The sequence below is a fragment of the Giraffa tippelskirchi genome, chromosome 4, assembly GCF_054371585.1.
Source record: "Giraffa tippelskirchi isolate mGirTip1 chromosome 4, T2T-mGirTip1v1.2.pri, whole genome shotgun sequence".
NCBI classification, from domain to species: domain Eukaryota; kingdom Metazoa; phylum Chordata; class Mammalia; order Artiodactyla; family Giraffidae; genus Giraffa; species Giraffa tippelskirchi.
Window position 1 is genome coordinate 129198663 of NC_137278.1, and position 17669 is coordinate 129216331.

Genomic DNA, 17669 nt, shown 5'->3' on the forward strand with positions numbered 1-17669 from the left:
GGTGAAGGGAGGCAAAGGAGGGGGAAAGAGGAAAAGATGAAAAGAAGGGGATGAGGAGAGGAGAGAAATGGATAACCACACGAGGCTCCACACAACGTACACCCCACCCAAACATTTCCACATGTAACCTTCACATACTATGCGATAGGTATAATTCCATGTTACAGATGAGGAAACTGAGGCTAGAGAGGTTAGACAATTTTCCCAGGTCATTTATGTGCCAAGGAGGGTGAGTGTTTGCACAGTGATAATAAAATTTTACCCCCTGTCCTCTCTCCCTTTTCCTCCTGCTTTTAATCTTTGCAGTGTCTCCATTCACTCAACAAAAACACACAGCCTGCCTACCACATGCCTCCACTCTCCTAAGCAGGGATGAAGAGGAGAAAAACACACACACATACACAACAGTGCCTGCCTCCTGGAGCTTATGTTACAGCCTGGGATGATAATGTTAAACAGGCAAATCCTTGCAGGCAAGGACCTCAGATGGTGAGAACTCCTAAGGAGAGGAGGAAGCAGGGAGAGGGAATGGAGAGTACGTGGGGGAGGGGAACTTAAAGAGAGGGGACCTACGAGCAAAGACCTGGAAGAGTTGAGGGACCCAGCCATGTGGCCATTTGAGGAAAAAAGATTTCCCAGCACAAATAAAAAGCAGTAAATGCGGAAAGTGTCTAAGCAGGAGCTTTCCTACCTGTCTGATGGACATACAGGCAGAGTGGCTGCAGCAGAGTGAGTAAAGAACAGATAGAGGGAAGGGAGGTCAGTGAAAGAGGAGGGCAGACTATGTAGAGTCTGCATTTACTCTGGATGTTTGAACTTAGAAATGGCATGATCTGACATGTTTTGTTTTTAAAGAACCACTCTGAGAACGGTGTTAAGGAAAGACAGAGGGGGCAGAGGAGGAAGCAGTATGACTAGCTGGAAGGATACTTCAACACACCCTGTGAGGAGTGGTGAACTTGGACCAATACGGGAACAATGGTGTGGTGAGCAGTAGTAAGGGTCCAGGTATATTTTGAAGGTAGGACTTGCCAACGGACTGAATGTGGGATATGGGAAAAAGTTGATGAACAAAGAATGGCCCCCAGGTTTTTGGCCTGAGCCAGTACAGAGATAGCAAGACTGGCAAGTAGAATGTATTTCACAGGAACAAGCAATTGGGAGAACAGTTTTGGAGAGATTAAATTTGAGATACGTGGTTGATATCCAAATAGAGATGTTGATCAAAATACATGCGTGGGGCACAGAAGGGACATTCAAAGGGATGCTCAGAATAGAGATACACTTTGGCAGCCATCAACAGACAGATAGTATTTAAAGTCATGAGGCTGTATGATGTCACAAAGGGGGCAAGTGTAGATAAAGACATGAACAGGTACAAGAGCTGAGCCCAAGGATTCCATGGTGTGTGCGGATCGGGATATGAAGATAAACTGGTTGAGAAAAGAAAAGAAGCAGTCAATAATATGTAAAGAAAATCAAGAGAATGTGGTGTCTGGAAACCAAAAAAGGAAATTATTTCAAGGAAAAGAGAATGATCAACTATGTCAAATTCTGCTAAATTAAATGATAGCTGAGAATGGACCACTGAATTTAGCAACATGGAGGTTGCTGGCAATCTTTACAAGAACTACTGTGTTATTATTATTTTCTACTTCTCCCTTTAGACACGCACCTGGTACCTGGATCTATGGAGTACAGTGGTAAACTAGAAACAGACGGAAACGTCCTCAACTTGATAAAAAAAATTTTATATGCAGAAAACCTACAACTGACATTGTACTTAGCTGTGAGAAACTTGAAGCTTTTCCACCAAAAATCAGGAATAAGGCAAAGATGTCCTCTCTCACCACTGCTTTTCAACATCATACTGGATATCCTAGCTAATACAGTAAGACAAGAAAAAGAATTAAAACGTATAGAGACCAGAAGGAAGGAACTAGTGAAGACCTGAGATGGATGGCTCTAGTCAAAAGCTCATATTCCCTTCCAAAGTATTGACAGAATCCGAAGTAAGCATCCAATCAAGCACAAGTTCCCCTAAGCACAGACAAGTAGGACAAATCATGCCACTTTCTAGAACAGAAAATGTCAACATTTGTCTCTCCATCTATAATGCAAGGAATCTGCATAGGTAAGACTACAGATATCCCTAATGTGTATTTTAGGGGTTCAAAATCACGTGGTTAACTTTCCACACAGATACATGGCCAAATCATTGGCATGTTTTGGCCTCAAATTATGTCACAAAAGTATTGGTTGGTGGGAGTCTTCAAGATAATCTCCCCACACCAGCAGGAATACAGAGACCATCTTTTTATCTCTGTACCCTCAGCACCAAGCACATTACCTGAGATAGAGTATTTGGTAATTGCTGAATGAATGAATGAATGTCCTTTGAGAGTTTCAAATCAGACAGAAGAAGTGAAATCGCTCAGTCGTGTCCAACTCTTTGCAACCCCATGGACTGTAGCCTAACAGGATCCTCCGTCCATGGGATTTTTCAGGCAAGTGTACTGGAGTGGGTTGCCATTTCCTTCTCCAGGGGATCTTCCCGACTCAGGGATCGACCCTGGGTCTCCCACACTGTAGGCAGCTGCTTTACCATCTGAGCCACCAGGGAAGTCAAATCAGACATGTATTACACTAACCCAAATGAGCTTCACTGATGATTCAATTCTCATGTGAACAGTCAAATCAGATTACAGAGGATAGATGAAACACTGCAATAGGTTTTTGGACTGTTTAATCCATCTACAGGGATGCAGTAAACTGTGTTCTCACTATATCATTTCTTACTTGGAGCTATGAAGACCCTGCCTCTCTTCTATACACTCCTCATCTATTTAGAGGTTATCTGTATAGCTGCATTCCTTGCAAGCCTCTTGCTGGAGTTGTTACCATTCTAACTTTCTGGTGGTTAGCCACACTTGCAATGGAAAGTCTACTGGATTTGAGACCAAAGAAAATTAATGTCCCCATAATGGCAATTATGGTGGACCTGCGGGAAAAATAGGACAATAATGTTTATGTGTTTATGTGTTTTTAATGTTTATAGGTTTGATGTTATAGCTCTGATTCTGAGGGGAATAGGTGTGTCTGAGATTAGTTCACTGTGAAGGAGGTTACAGGCATGGAGAGTTTCTGCTAACTACCCAAGCTCATAAATGCTTCCAAATGGCTTTTTTTCACTTTTATGGGACCAATCCTCAGATCCCCACACACATAAAAGGGGTGAGAGTGATCCACTAGCCCCAGAGGACTTCCAGCTCCAGCTCTCCCCGCTCTGCAGTCGCCACTCTGCTCTTGCCCAGGACACCATCATGTCTTGCCGCTCCTACAGAGTCAGCTCTGGTCGATGTGTGGGCAACTTCAGCTCTTGCTCAGCAGTGACCCCTCAGAACCTGAACCGCTTCCGGGCCAGCTCTGTCTCCTGCAGGAGTGGGCCCAGCTTCCGGGGTCTTAGCAGCTTTGGCAGTCGGAGCGTCATCAGCTTTGGATCGTGCTCACCCCGGATAGCAGCTGTGTGCCCTCGACCCACCTGCTATGGAGTTGGCTTCGGTGATGGGAGTGGTGTTGGCCTGGGGTTTGGAGCCAGAAGTGGCCTCGGCTATGGCTTCTGCAGCCCTGGCTTTGGCTACCGAGTTGGAGGAATTGGAGGGCCAGCAGCCCCATCCATCACAGCCGTGACTGTTAACCAGAGCCTGCTGACCCCGCTCAACCTGGAGATTGACCCCAACGCCCAGAGAGTGAAGAGGGATGAGAAAGAGCAAATCAAGACCCTCAACAACAAATTTGCCTCCTTCATCGACAAGGTATTTGAGACAGCTCAGCCTCTGGGTCTAGGATGATGAGAGCTAAATGCACTGGGGTGTACTTTCCCTCAGGAAGAACTGATCTAGACCCAGGACACAGATCTTGACCCCACATCCTTTGGGATCAACCAAAGGCATGCAGTATGATTTCTGGGTCAATCTGCTGCAGAGCAAGGGTGAGCCTGAGGAAGCACTACATGGAGGGATAGTTTGACAGTGGTGGTGGAACATCCAGCCACTGACTGGATGTCTAAAGGGATCTGAACAACCTAGTCATTTAGAAATATCTTCCAAACAGGTTAGAAACACGAACACCTCCACCAGGTGTTGGCTGGGACAGGTTTAAAAGATTTTGTCCTTTGATAGCCTCATGCTCTCTTTGAAGTTTTCATGGTTTCTGAGGATGAGTGGCCACATCTGTTCAGGCCTAAAGAAATGGAGAGTGGCTTTGAGTAATTTTTGTACAAAACAAGGGATTCATACTCCTCCCCCAAGAGGGATATCCAGATTCAGCCAAGTCACCTAGATTGAGGGAAACAGTAGGGGATGATCACTGGTGGTCATTGATCTTCAGGTTGATGAGAGGAGCAAAGAGGTGGAACTGACATCCCAGAAGCAGGGACTCATGTCTCCATGAAGTGGGGATTCTCTGATTGTGCCTGTGATTGTAAACTCGATCTCTGTGAGCTTCATTGCATGTGAAATGACGGGTTGAAGCAAATGGTCTCTACATTCTCCTCCAGCTGATAGAATATCTGGAGTGATGGGTATGACCTACGACCTGAGAGTTCCCACCTCCTAAAGCCACATCACAGCCCAAATGTACTTTACTCTGTTCTTCATTCCCTGCCAGAGGTAACTGACATTGGTTTTCAGATGTAGGCCAACCTCGGCTCAGGTAGAATCGATTTCTGAATTCCCAGTGAGCTGGCCCTCCCCATTCTCAGAGTGTTAAAGGGGAAAAGGTTGAAGATTTTGGTTTCAAAGCTTCTGTTTGTAGCTCAGCCTGGCTGAGTGTGAGGAGGAGTCCCAGGCCTGCTCTGCCAGATTCTTCTGAGTTAGAAGACTGAAAGTCAAACAAAAAAGGGAACAATGGTCACCATGAGGTTGTCACCTCTGACCATCTGAGCAACTAGTCGATACGTAGCTGATCATATTGAGCTCTCAATTGCCATGTCTTTGCCTCTGTGGATTTAGGTGCGGTTCCTGGAACAGCAGAATAAGCTCCTAGAGACGAAGTGGAACTTCCTCCAAGAGCAGAAATGTGCCAAGAGCAACCTGGAGCCTCTCTTCGAGAACTACATCACCAACTTACGCAGGCAGCTGGATGTAGTGAACAGTGACCGGGCACGGTTGGAGGCTGAGAGGAACCACATGCAGGATGCCCTTGAGGGTTTCAAGAAGAAGTGAGTGGCATCTGGACCTTATGGACCAAGGACGGGCATAGGGCTGGTCCCTAATGCAGCAGCCAAGCTCAGATGGGAGCCACTGGAAGGATCAGAGTTGAATGCTGGTTTCAATTCCTAGTCTGGAGACAGGGGCAGGGCAGTGATATGTATGGGAGGGTGAGGTCCCCTGTAGGTCCTGAGGAATAAAGAGACCTGGGATTGGGCACAATTTGTCCCTAATCCTGCCTGTGCACATGGGTGAGTTGACCCCAGAAAAAGGAAACCCTGGTTCTGAAAACAGTGCCCAGGTCCAGCTACAAGCAGGATGCTACTTCCTCTAAGGTCAAGTGCAATGACCCTAAGGCATTTCTAGCAGAGAACCACAGCCAAGGTTCAGATTTTCAGACCCTGCACCCAATTTGAGAAAGTAAAAGGGATTTGGAGAAATCAAGGGTCTAAAAGGTCTTAAAGATGGGACAGAGTGGAGAACATGAGGATGACAACAAGGAGCCAGGCTCCTGGCTGGGGCAAGAGAGGTCATAAAAGGTGATAACTGGGGAGCTGGGAGTATCAGCTCTTAGTTCAGGGGGAGAACGCACCCTCTTCATCTTTATCATTCAGGTTTGAAGAGGAAGTGGGTCTTCGGGCCAGTGCTGAGAATGAGTTCGTGGCTCTGAAGAAGGTAAGGAGAACAACAGGCCCAGGCAGACTTCCCCTCCAGACAGACAAATGTTTTCCACATCCCAGGACGCTGCCTGGGCAGCCCTGTGAATACTCACACACAGTGGACTCCCTAAGGTCACAACTGCTTCCCTTTGAAGTTCTGATTTGGTCTCCAATGACTTAGGGTCTTCATGAGAGGAGAGGTTTAAAGAGATGACATTTTAGGAGTCTTGGATTATCCAGATTCTTCTTGCCTCTAAATGAGCATCGAGAAAGTTCCAGCATCCCTGGGGGTTTTATGTTGTCCAAGGGAGAACAAGAGTCATTAAGCTGTATTTCCACCCCATGACCCTCCCACCTGTCCTACTTGGCCTGCCCCTGTGGAGATTGGTCTGATCTTCCCACCCATCTCCAGACCCTGCCAAGGTGGGGAGGTTAAACAGTACACAGATAATGAGCATTTTATCCTTCTCTCTTTGATGCAGGATGTGGATACAGCATTCTTAAGTAAGGCTGATCTAGAGGCCAATGTGGATACCCTAACTCAGGACATCGACTTCCTGAAAACCCTATACATGGCGGTAAGGGCTCATCCCCTCTGAGCCATCCAAGGAGATCACTGTGTGGCCTGGGCTCCCTGGGGGATTCATTGGACTAGTGTATTTTCTAAAATTTGGTATCATACATCTTTCTTCCCATCAAATCTATATTCTCTAAATGTTGATAAATGTACAAGTGGAGAAGGTAAGGGGAGCCTGACTCAGGTCTATGAATCAACTCCTTGTTGGCCAATCTACTGATGGCCAGGAAAGTTTTAAGTCTAAGAATGTCACTTCCTATCTTCTGAAGAGAAGACTCTGGAAAACTGACTTGCTCAGAGATGTAAGGTGTGTTACCTAATTAGTCAAATGAACTAGCTATCTTTTGCTTCATAAGGTCTTTTTGGTCTGGGATAGGCCTAATTTCAGAACTGAATGTCTGGCTCTGAGTGGAAAGGCTGAAGAAATCTCCCTCTGAGGCCCTCGCCTTGCAGACCAGTTCTCAGCCCTCTCCCATCCTCACTGCCAAGTCTCTTCAGGACTTGGGATATAGGAACTCTTAGATCATCATGTTCTAAAATGTTGTCAGCTCTCAACGATCCACGACTGGCACAGTCATGGTGTGGCTAAACCAAAGAAAAGTTTAAGCTTTAGCATGGTTCTTACTCCCCTCCACAAATCCCTAGGCTCCCTCAGTTTCACTAGTTACCTAAACAAGTTAGGGTGTTGAAGGGATGTCTCCTAGTATACAACAAGGGTTTAAAGTCAAGCTGAAATGGTTTGGGGTCACCTCCTCTTCTTTGCCCTCAGTTTGCATGATCTGCTCTGTTGCTTTGCCCTGAAGAAATAAGCAATGCTCTGTCTCCTGACTCCAAGTCCTGGGGACCCTGTGACAAAGCCTCAGGCCATTGATGGGACCCATTGATGGGACTCAGTCCATCTGTCTCACTGATCTTCCAACACAGGAAATCCAGTTACTACAGTCACACATCTCAGAGACATCAGTCATTGTGAAGATGGACAACAGCCGGAACCTGGACGTTGATGGGATCATCACCGATATCAAAGCCCAGTACGAAGAGATCGCCAGGCGCAGTCGGGCTGATGCGGAGGCTTGGTACCAGACCAAGGTGGGCAGGAGGGTGCTGGGGAAGGGGTGCAGGCAGCCCTGGGATGACAAAGTGGATTGTGAACTTGACCCAATCTTTGAATCATCCCTTTCTCCCATCAACCCCTAGTATGAGGAGATGCGAGTGACAGCTGGCCAGCACTGTGACAACCTGCGCAACACTCGGGATGAGATCAATGAGCTGAACCGGCTGATCCAGAGGCTGAAGGCAGAGATCGAGCATGCCAAGGCTCAGGTGGGCAAAGGAAAAAGAAAGCCCCATAAGGAAGACAGGCAGAGCCCCAAGCTTTGGGGAGCCTGAGTTGGATGATGTGGGGGAGGCCACTGGGACCCAGCAATAGAGGGATGGATGAATTAGTCCAGGAAGACTTCCTGGAGGAGGAAAATGTGGAAGGAAAGGAGAGATTCTCTTAAACTCCAAAAACGTAGAAGGAAAGCTCTTGGGCTCATTTAAAGGGGTAGGTGAGGCAGAAAGAATGGTTTTATTCTCTGGACCTCCTGGGTCTTAAAGCAACAGAAATCAGTAAGTGCAAAATCAGTGAGGATGAAAACGGAAGAAAAGCAATGTTCCACTCCCAGGCAACATCAAACTACAGGATGACAAGCCCCTCCATGGGCTCCATCCCTTGCTTGGCACCAGGCTGTGTCCCCACAGACAGGGGACAGTGTTTCTAGCCCAACCTGAGGATACCCTAGTCCCTGCCAGAGCCCATCTGCAAACTGCCCTCCCCACAGCGCAGCAAGCTGGAGGCGGCCGTGGCTGAGGCTGAGCAGCAGGGAGAAGCTGCCCTCAATGATGCCAAATGCAAGCTGGCGGAGCTGGAAGGTGCTCTGCAGCAAGCCAAGCAGGATATGGCGCGGCAGCTGAAGGAGTACCAGGAGCTCATGAACGTCAAGCTGGCCCTGGATATCGAGATCGCCACCTATAGGCGCCTGCTAGAAGGCGAGGAGATCCGGTGAGTGCTCTCATTGCATCGACTGGATGAGGTCAGACTTCTGGCTTCTTAGAAAGTCTAAGTGGGGGAAGGAACCAGGAACAATTTTTCCTGCAAACCTTGTTGGATTGCCCTTGGCAGGAGTTTAGAAGATGGCTCTAGTTCTGTGCCTCTAAATGCAAGCTTGTAGACAGAATGTATCAAATCGTAGAGAGTTCTGCCTGATTGATCAGCTTGTTTAAAAAAAGAAAAAGAAGACATTCTCTCAAATATTTTGCTTCAATAGTTTTAGAGAATTTAGGGACATGTAAGTTTTGAAAACTCCCCAGATGCTTATGCAGACATGGGTGAGAACCACTGTCCACATAGCCAAAAAAGCCCTCTGATAGCAGGGAGGTTTTCAAAGAACAACATGGTTGTGAACTGACTTGCTTCTTTCTCTTTCCAGGATATGTGAAGGTGTTGGACCAGTAGACATAGGTAAGAACCTTCAGTCTCTTCTTCTTCACACATGTCTCTCCTAGGACCCTTCAAATTTCCTTTGAACTCAAGCCCACATTGAGGTCAGTAGCCCATGGCTGGACTGACCATGACAGCCAGGGGAGCAGGGACCATCTGGCCCTTGGACTGAGAACATCCTTAGCCTACTTAGGTCTTAGACATCCACAGAGTCTTCATCCCCAGAGCTAAGCAATCACAAAGGTTTGTAGGGCCTGCTAGGTGGGAGAGGGCTCAGGAAGTCAGCCTTTTTGAAAACAGTGGCCTTGTCCTTCAAGGGCAAAGACCAAGGAAGGAATGAAAAGGCCTGTGCCAAGAAGTTCCCTCCTCTACTGATGGCAGGGAATGGGACAAGGCTGAACGCAAGTCCCCTTGCTGCTGCCGCCAAAGTACTGGTTGTGCCCAAAGCACACAGGACCTGTGCTGGATGCTGCAGGGGAGGGACACAAAGAAGACAAGACCCAGACCCAGCACTCCAGATTTATAATATTCTTGAGATGAGTCCTATCCACTGTCAACCTAATCCTCAAAGCCCCAGGGGGAGAATGGCCTGGAAAACTCCCTTTTACTCAAACAGAAAAAAATACATGACTTGCCAGCAGTCACAAAGATAGTCAGGGGCACAGCTGGAATTCAAACCAAGACTTCTGATCCAAGAGTGCAAATATACACAGCTGTATATGCTAAACTGAGTGGGTCACTGATGGCAGAAAGGATTCCGGTGAGAGGAGAAGGAAGAAAGGGGGGCCCTCCAACAATGGGGGGTTGAGCTAAGTAAGGCTTAATCAGACTAGAGTCCTGGATCATGGAGGTGTGTCCAGTGGAGACTAGAGGGCTAGACAGCACAGCCATTTAGTGAGTCAGGAGGAACTGACAACAGACCCTCTTTAGGGGTGGGCAATGTGGGGATTTCCAAGGGGCAAGATGTAACTGGAAGAAGCCCTGTGGCTTTATTATGGAGGCTACTGGCTGAAGGCTGCTGGATAATCCAGCTCAGGAGCACCCTCACACAACCCAACCAGACTTTGGCCATATATAAATAACAGTGGACCTATGGCTGTATGCCAACACCTGGGGAACTGGCTGAACTCTTCCATTTTAGGCCAAACGTTCCATTTTAGCCACTTGAGTAACTGCACTAAAGTCAAAGTCCATTTGGACTTTAGTGAAGTCACAGCCTTTGAGTCATCCAGGCAAAAGGACAGAAAAGTGGGTATTGACTGTGCAGATGGTAGGAACCCCTGAGACCCAGGCCGCTTCTGCCTGTCCTCTCCCCTCCGCAAAGGGAGCGTGGAGGGTGAGGCAGCCTCGCTGAGGGTTTCTTCCTCCTGCAGCGGTGAGTAGCTCCCGGGGCGGCCTGGTGTGCCGGCCCGAGTCCCTGTTCAGCAGCTCCAGCCTCTGCCGTGGCGGGGTCACCATCTCCGGAAGCAGCAGCAGCAGCAGCAACATCCGGTCCAGCGGCTTCTGCAGCTCCAGCGTGGGCGGGGCCCGGGTCGTGGGCGGCGGGGACCTGCTGGGTTCCGGCTCCCGAGGGGGCTCGGTGCTGGTGGGCGAAGCCTGCGCTCCCAGCGTCCCCTGCCCGCTGCCCACCGAAGGCGGCTTCAGCAGCTGCAGCGGCGGCCGCAGCAGCCACAGTTCCACCGTCCGCTTCGTGTCCACCACCACCTCCCACCGGACCAAACACTGAGAGCAACAGCTGGCCAGCCACCGCCCTCAGAAGAACCATCTCCACGCCTTCTGCTTCTGTCCCCAAGGTGCCCAGAGTCAGGCTGGAGGGCGCTCTAGGTACCCCTCCTGCCGAGAAGCCAGGGGCTGCTCTGCTTGATCTCTGTCCTCTGGAGGGGGGGTGGGGGGCGGATTTTTTTCACCTCTTAGACGCTCCATCCACAGGCCCCAGAGGACTGGCTTTCTCCCTGACTCCCCGTTTCCTAACTTTGAGTCACTCCTTACCACCCAGCCCAACAGCCTAAAGAAAGCACAAAAACCAATGTGCTGGGGGAGAAATGGACCAGTTCAACGCCAGAAAGAATGTGTCTGGGCACCATCACCATCCTAGCTTTGGATTAACTTCAAGAATGGAGAGCTGGCTGTCCACAGAGCAGGGGTCCTCAGCCCACCAGCCTCTGCTTCCCTCCTAACTTTCCCTGGCAGAAGGTTCTTTCCTCCTCTTCCTGACGCAGAAGGAGCCACCATCTTCAGTGGCCCAAGGGATCCCTGAGTCCCCAGAGATGGTTCTTCTCCAAGTGGCATAGGTCCTGGCTGCTTCTCTTCCTGGGGTGTTGATTTAACCCCAGCATGCGAGTCCACGAGGTGGATGGGTGCTGGTGGAGAGGCGGGCCCTGCAACACTCCATGCCCCTGCTGGTGATGTGAGGGAAGTCCAGCCTTCCACTGCAAGAGGATTTATGTCTGCAAGCTCCAAGGAGGGCTGGGCTGGGATGGGTGCCTGTTTGTACTGCTCTTTGTGATGCTGGAATTTCAATAAACTTGCAAGCTAACATCTCTAGGACTCTGGCCTCTCTTTACCAGTCATGCTGGGGGTGGAGGATCTTGCCTCCTAGATTCCACTAGCCCACTCCCCTGGGGACTTGCTAAGGGCAGAGGCTGGTATCCTGGGACAGAGAATGTACTAAGAAAAGAGCCCTCAGGCAGTTCAGCAAGGGAGATGAGACATACAGCAAAAGCTCTGAAAAAGAATGCCAAGCAGCCCACTTCTCTCCATGTGTTGCCCTCCACCCTCCTCCCACCAAGGCAAAACCTTCCATTTGTTCCCCAGGTCTCACCCCACCCCCAGTTCCTCTGGGATCATTGTAGGGGCCAAGAGACTCAGCCATGTGGTTAGAGGGTTGGAACTTTCAATCCACCCTCCCTGACCTCCAGGGAAGGGAGCGGGGTTGGAGATTGAGTCAATCAATCATGATTTATGTAATGAAGCCTCCATAAAAACTCCAAAAGGACTAGGGGTTCCGAGAGTTTCCAGGTTGGTGAACATGTGGAGATATAGGGGGGAGTGGTGTTCCTGGAGAGAACATGGAAGCCCCCAGACCCTTTCCCCACACCTTGCCCTATACATCTCTCCCATCTGACTGTTCTTGAGTTTTATCCTTTCATAATAAACTGGCAATCTATTAAGTAAAATGTTTCTCTGAGTTCTGTGAGCCACTCTAGCAAAGTAATCAAACCCAAGGAGAGGTTTTGAAACTTTCAATCTATAACCAGTTGGTCAGAAGTCTGGGTGATAACCTGGGTTTGTGACTAGCATCTAAAGCAGAGTTGGGGTGGGCAGTTGGGGTGGGCAGTCTTACATGTGGAATCTGATGCTGTCTCCAAGTAGACAGTGTCAGAACTGAGTTGAACTGTGGGACACCCAGCTGCTTATTGGTACAAGAAATCCCGTGTGCATGTGTGTGTGTGCGCGCACGCATGCACACACATTGGAACTGTGATCAGAACTCTTGGTGTGTGTCTTGTGCAACAGCAGAGGATCCCACAACATAGTAAGCCCCCACACTTGGTTTAATGACTATTCTCATCATCATTAAATTCTTAATAGTTTTAACAAGGGGTTCTGCATTTTTGTTTTACATTAAGTCCCATAAACTGTATAGCCAGTCCTACCTGAATAGCTGTATTTCTACTAAGGGAATAGAATGTGCAGTTTAAAATCTTCCTACAAAGAAAACTTCAGGCCCAAATACCTTCACTGTTGCATTTTACCAAACATTTAAGGAAAAATTCAGAGTCTTCCAGAAAAAATAAGAGGAGGGAAATTTTCCCAACTCCTTTCATGAGACCAGCATTACCCTAATACCGAAAACAGCCAAAGACAATAAGAAAAAAAAAACTACAAATCAATACATGTTATGAAATTTAATGTAAAACAAAATATTAGTAAATTGAACACAGCAACAAAGAAGAGGAATAACACATCATGACAAGTAGAGTTTATCCTAGGAATGCTGGTTCAACTTTCAAAAGCCTAATGTAATTTATGATATCAACAGACTGAAAAATGGGACTTCCCTGGTGCTCTAGTGATTAGGGATCCATCTGCCAGTGCAGGGGATGTGGCTTCAATCCTTGGCCCAGGAACCAGGACCCCACATGCCACAGGGCAACTAAGCCCATGCGCTGCAACTACTGAAGACTGCACACTAGAGACCATGCTCATGCACCAAAACGAGAAGCTCACACACTGCTACTAGACTGTAGCCCACGCTTGCCACAACTAGAGAAAGCCCACACAGCAACAAAGACCCAGTGCAGCGAAAAATAAATAAAACCCCACTCAGACTGAAAAGGAAGAATCATGATTACCTTAATAGATACACCAAACAATTTGACAAAATTCAACATCTAGTCGCAATTAAAAACAAAAAACTCACAGCAAACTAGGAATAGATGAGAACTTCAGTAATCTACATAGGATCTACTAAATTAATTCATCAACAAAGTAACATCCCATAGCTAACAAGCTACTTAATGGTGAAAGTCTGAATGATGTCTTCCCTAAGACTGGGAAAAGTTAAGGGTATCTGTTCACATCATGTTTAGTCAGTATGACACAAGCTGGCCTAGCCAATTAACTAAGGCAAGAAGAAGAAATAAAAGACATATAAAAAAAGGCAGAGGGAGTCAAATGGGTTGGGTAGGAAGAAATAAAACTCTTTCTATTTTTGGAAGACATAATTTTCTGCATAGAGAATCCCAAGGAATTTCTCTTTTTAAAAAACCTGCTAGAACTAATAAGTGAGTTTAGTAAGATTAAGGGATGTGAGGTCAATATACAAAAACTAACTGCATTTCTATATTCTAGCAAAAACAGTTAGAAATTAAACATTTTAAGTATCACTTATAATAGCATCCAAACAGAGAAATACCTAAGCATAAGCCTTTAAAAAGGATCAGTGTGCTAAAAACTACAAAACAATAGTGAAAGAAATCAGAGAAGACAAGTAAATGGAGATATATACTATGTTCCTGAATCGGAAGACTCAATATTGTTAAGACATTGATTCTCCCACAAAGATGGCACAAGGTTCAGTCAAACTTGTGAACACTGGTTTGTGCAAGTTCAGTTCAGTTCAGTTCAGTTGCTCAATCGTGTCCAACTCTTTGCGACCCCATGAATCGCAGCACGCCAGGCCTCCCTGTCCATCACCAACTCCCGGAGTTTACCCAAACTCATGTCCATCGAGTCGGTGATGCCATCCAGCCATCTCATCCTCTGTCATCCCCTTCTCCTCCTGCCCCCAATCCTTCCCAGCATCAGGGTCTTTTCCAATGAGTCGATTCTTCGCATCAGGTGGCCAAAGTATTTGGAGTTTCAGCTTCAACATCAGTCCTTCCAATGAACACCCAGGATTGATTTCCTTTAGGATGGACTGGTTGGATCTCCTTGCAGTCCAAGGGACTCTCAAGAGTCTTCTCCAACACCTCAGTTCAAAAGCATCAGTTATTCGGTGCTCAGCTTTCTTCACAGTCCAACTCTCACATCCATACATGACTACTGGAAAAACCACAGCCTTGACTAGACGAACCTTTGTTGACAAAGTAATGTCTCTGCTTTATAATATGCTATCTAGGTTGGTCATAACTTTCCTTCCAAGGAGTAAGCGTCTTTTAATTTCATGGCTGCAGTCACCATCAGCAGTGATTCTGGAGCCCAAAAAAGTAAAGTCTGACACTGTTTCCACTGTTTCCCCATCTATTTCCCATGGAGTGATGGGACCAGATGCCATGATCTTAGTTTTCTGAACGTTGAGCTTTAAGCCAACTTTTTCACTCTCCTCTTTCACTTTCATCAAGAGGCTTTTTAGTTCCTCTTCACTTTCTGCCATAAGGGTGGTATCATCTGCATATCTGAGGTTATTGATATTTCACCTGGCAATCTTGATTCCAGCGTGTGCTTCATCCAGCCCAGCGTTTCTCACGATGTACTCTGCATATAAGTTAAATAAGCAGGGTGACAATATACAACCTTGACGTACTCCTTTTCCTATTTGGAACCAGTCTGTTGTTCCATGTCCTGTTCTAACTATTGCTTCCCGACCTGTATACAGGTTTCTCAAGAGGCAGGTCAGGTGGCCTGGTATTCCCATCTCTTTCAGAATTTTCCACAGTTTGTTGTGATCCACACAGTCAAAGGCTTTGGCATAGTCAATAAAGCAGAAATAGATGTTTTTCTGGAACCCTCTTGCTTTTTCTATGATCCAGTGGTTGTTGGCAATTTGATCTCTGGTTCCTCTGCCTTTTCTAAAACAAGCTTGAACATCTGGAAGTTCACAGTTCACGTATTGCTGAAGCCTGGCTTGGAGAATTTTGAGCATTACTTTACTAGCATGTGAGATGAGTGCAATTGTGCAGTAGTTTGAGCATTCTTTGGCATTGCCTTTCTTTGGGATTGGAATAAAAACTGACCTTTTCCAGTCCTGTGGCCACTGCTGAGATTTCCAAATTTGCTGGCATATTGAGTGCAGCACTTTCACAGCATCATCTTTCAAACCCCAGTTCAAATCCCAGGTTCTCTACTTAATAGCTGTGTGACCAAAAGTAATAACAGGCAAGAATGATACTTAACATAGATTGAATTGAGCAGGGTTTCTAGTGTGTTTTGTGTTTTAACTTACTTGATTCTTTCCACAATCTTATGCAGTAGGCACCTTAATAACTGCACTTTTGACAGATTACAAAATCAAGGCCCAGTGGTCAAAGGAAAGGCATTCTGAGTGCAGAACCCACACTCATCACCACCATGCTGTTCGATCTGTCATTTATTCTGTCTCTTGCCTCATCTATAAAATAGGAAAATAGCTTCTATATCAAAAAGTTGTTGTGGAGATTACACACAATGGCATAACTACAGTGCTTAGCACATAGCCTGGTACACAGTGGTGCACAATAAATTGTTTTGATGGTGATGATGGTGGTAGGTCTAGTTCTACTGCTAATGGAGAAGAGCTGTGTTCAGCAGATCAGTCACCCCATTACCAAACACGGGTGGATGCCCAAGTGTCAGCAGACTGTTGCCAGTGTTTGCATGCAAAGCCCTCACCCCTGATCTGCAGGCAAGCAGGCAGCTCCCTAGCCTTTCCTGCTCCTGCAACCTGGACTGAGCTTCTGCCTGGCTACCTGTGGGGCATTGCTGCCCTCTGCTGGCCACCAGCTTCCCTGGAGACACCGCGCAGGGCCTTTTCAAAGCATTCCCAGGGCAGGATATTGTTGAAAGAGAAGGAAGTCTTTTGTTTTCTTCCTTTTGTTATTAATTTCCTTACGCTTATTTTTTTAATTAAAGTATAGTTGGTTTACAATATCATCTTGGTTTCAGGTATGCTGCTGCTGCTGCTGCTAAGTCACTTCACGTTGTGTCCGACTCTGTGCGACCCCATAGTCGGTAGCCCACCAGGCTCCTCTGTCCCTGGGATTCTCCAGGCAAGAATACTGGAGTGGGTTGCCATTTCCTTCTCCAATGGTTTCAGGTATACAGCAACTTGTTTATGTGTATGTATGTGTATATATATATATGCATATATATGGCTTCCCTGGTAGCTCAGCTGGTAAAGAGTCTGCCTGAAATACAGGAGACCCAGATTCAATTCCTGGGTCAGGAAAATCCTCTGGAGAAGGGAATGGAAACTCCAGTATTCTTGCCTGCAGAATTCCATGGACAGAAGAGCCTGGTAGGCAACAAGTCTATGGGGTTGCAGAGTCGGACACAACTAAGCACGCACACACACGCACACACACACACACACACACACCACAATATAGATAGATAGATTCTTTTTCATAGTCTTTTCCTTTATCAGTTCAGTTCAGTTCAGTCGCTCAGTCATGTCCAACTCTTTGCAACCCCATGGACTGTAGCACACCAGGCTTCCCTGTCCATCACCAACTCCCAGAGCTTGCTCAAACTCATGCTCATCGAGTCAGTGATGCCATCCATCTCATCCTCTGTCGTCCTCTTCTCCTCCTGCTTTCACTCCTCCCCAGCATCAGGGTCTTTTCAAATGAGTCAGTTTTTCACATCAAGTGGACAAAGTATTGGAGCTTCAGCTTCAGCATCAGTCCTTCCAACGGATAGTCAGGATTGATTTCCTTTAGGATTGATTGGTTTGATCTCCTTGCAGTCCAAGGGACTCTCAAGAGTCTTCTCCAACACCACAGTTCAAAAGCATCAATTATTCGGCACTCAGATTTCTTTATGGTCCAACTCTCACATCCATACATGATTACTGGAAAAACCATAGCTTTGACTATACAGACCTTCATCAGCAAAGTAATGTCTCCGCTTTTTAATATGCTGTCTAGGTTGGTCATAGCTTTTCTTCCAAGAGCAAGCGTCTTTTAACTTCAAGGCTGCAGTCACCATCTGCAGTGACTTTGGAGCCCAAGAAAATAAAGTCTGTCATTGTTTCCGTTGTTTCCCCCATCTAAATGTTGAGTGTAGTTCCCTGTGTTATGAGAGGGAAGTCTTTTAAAAACAAATTTTTTCCTCCAAAATTGTGTTTAGGACACAAACACTGCAACACTGAATAGCAACTTTAAGAAAAGGCATCCGTCCCTCATTCACCAGCCCACCACAGTGCTGTTTTCACTATTCTGTGTCTCTTTCGGTCTTGGTTCTCACAGATGCTCAGAAAACCACAACCTTGAAGCAGAAAAGAGCCATGGAGGGCTCTGAGTTCCATGCTTTCCATACCA

At 46.9% G+C, this 17669-nt stretch overlaps 1 protein-coding gene across 5 annotated transcripts; it reads left to right on the forward strand.

The window, feature by feature from the left end:
- Positions 1-1357: 1357 nt before the first annotated feature.
- On the forward strand, positions 1358-11468 carry KRT84 (keratin 84). 5 transcript variants are annotated; one of them, XR_014051683.1, is made up of 11 exons: positions 1358-2507; positions 3214-3815; positions 5013-5221; positions 5825-5885; positions 6352-6447; positions 7371-7535; positions 7644-7769; positions 8270-8490; positions 8918-8949; positions 10302-10721; positions 10925-11468. XR_014051683.1 is itself a non-coding variant. In XM_081483842.1 (10 exons), exons 1-10 carry the CDS (start codon positions 2089-2091, stop codon positions 10652-10654), a joined length of 1911 nt encoding a protein of 636 aa, XP_081339968.1. In that variant the 5' UTR covers positions 1358-2088; the 3' UTR covers positions 10655-11468. The 5 variants fall into 5 exon arrangements, 2 of the variants coding, with proteins under 2 accessions (XP_081339968.1, XP_081339969.1); XR_014051682.1 differs by having other exon boundaries at positions 1358-2134; positions 10302-10752; XR_014051681.1 differs by having other exon boundaries at positions 1358-2134.
- Positions 11469-17669: the final 6201 nt, after the last annotated feature.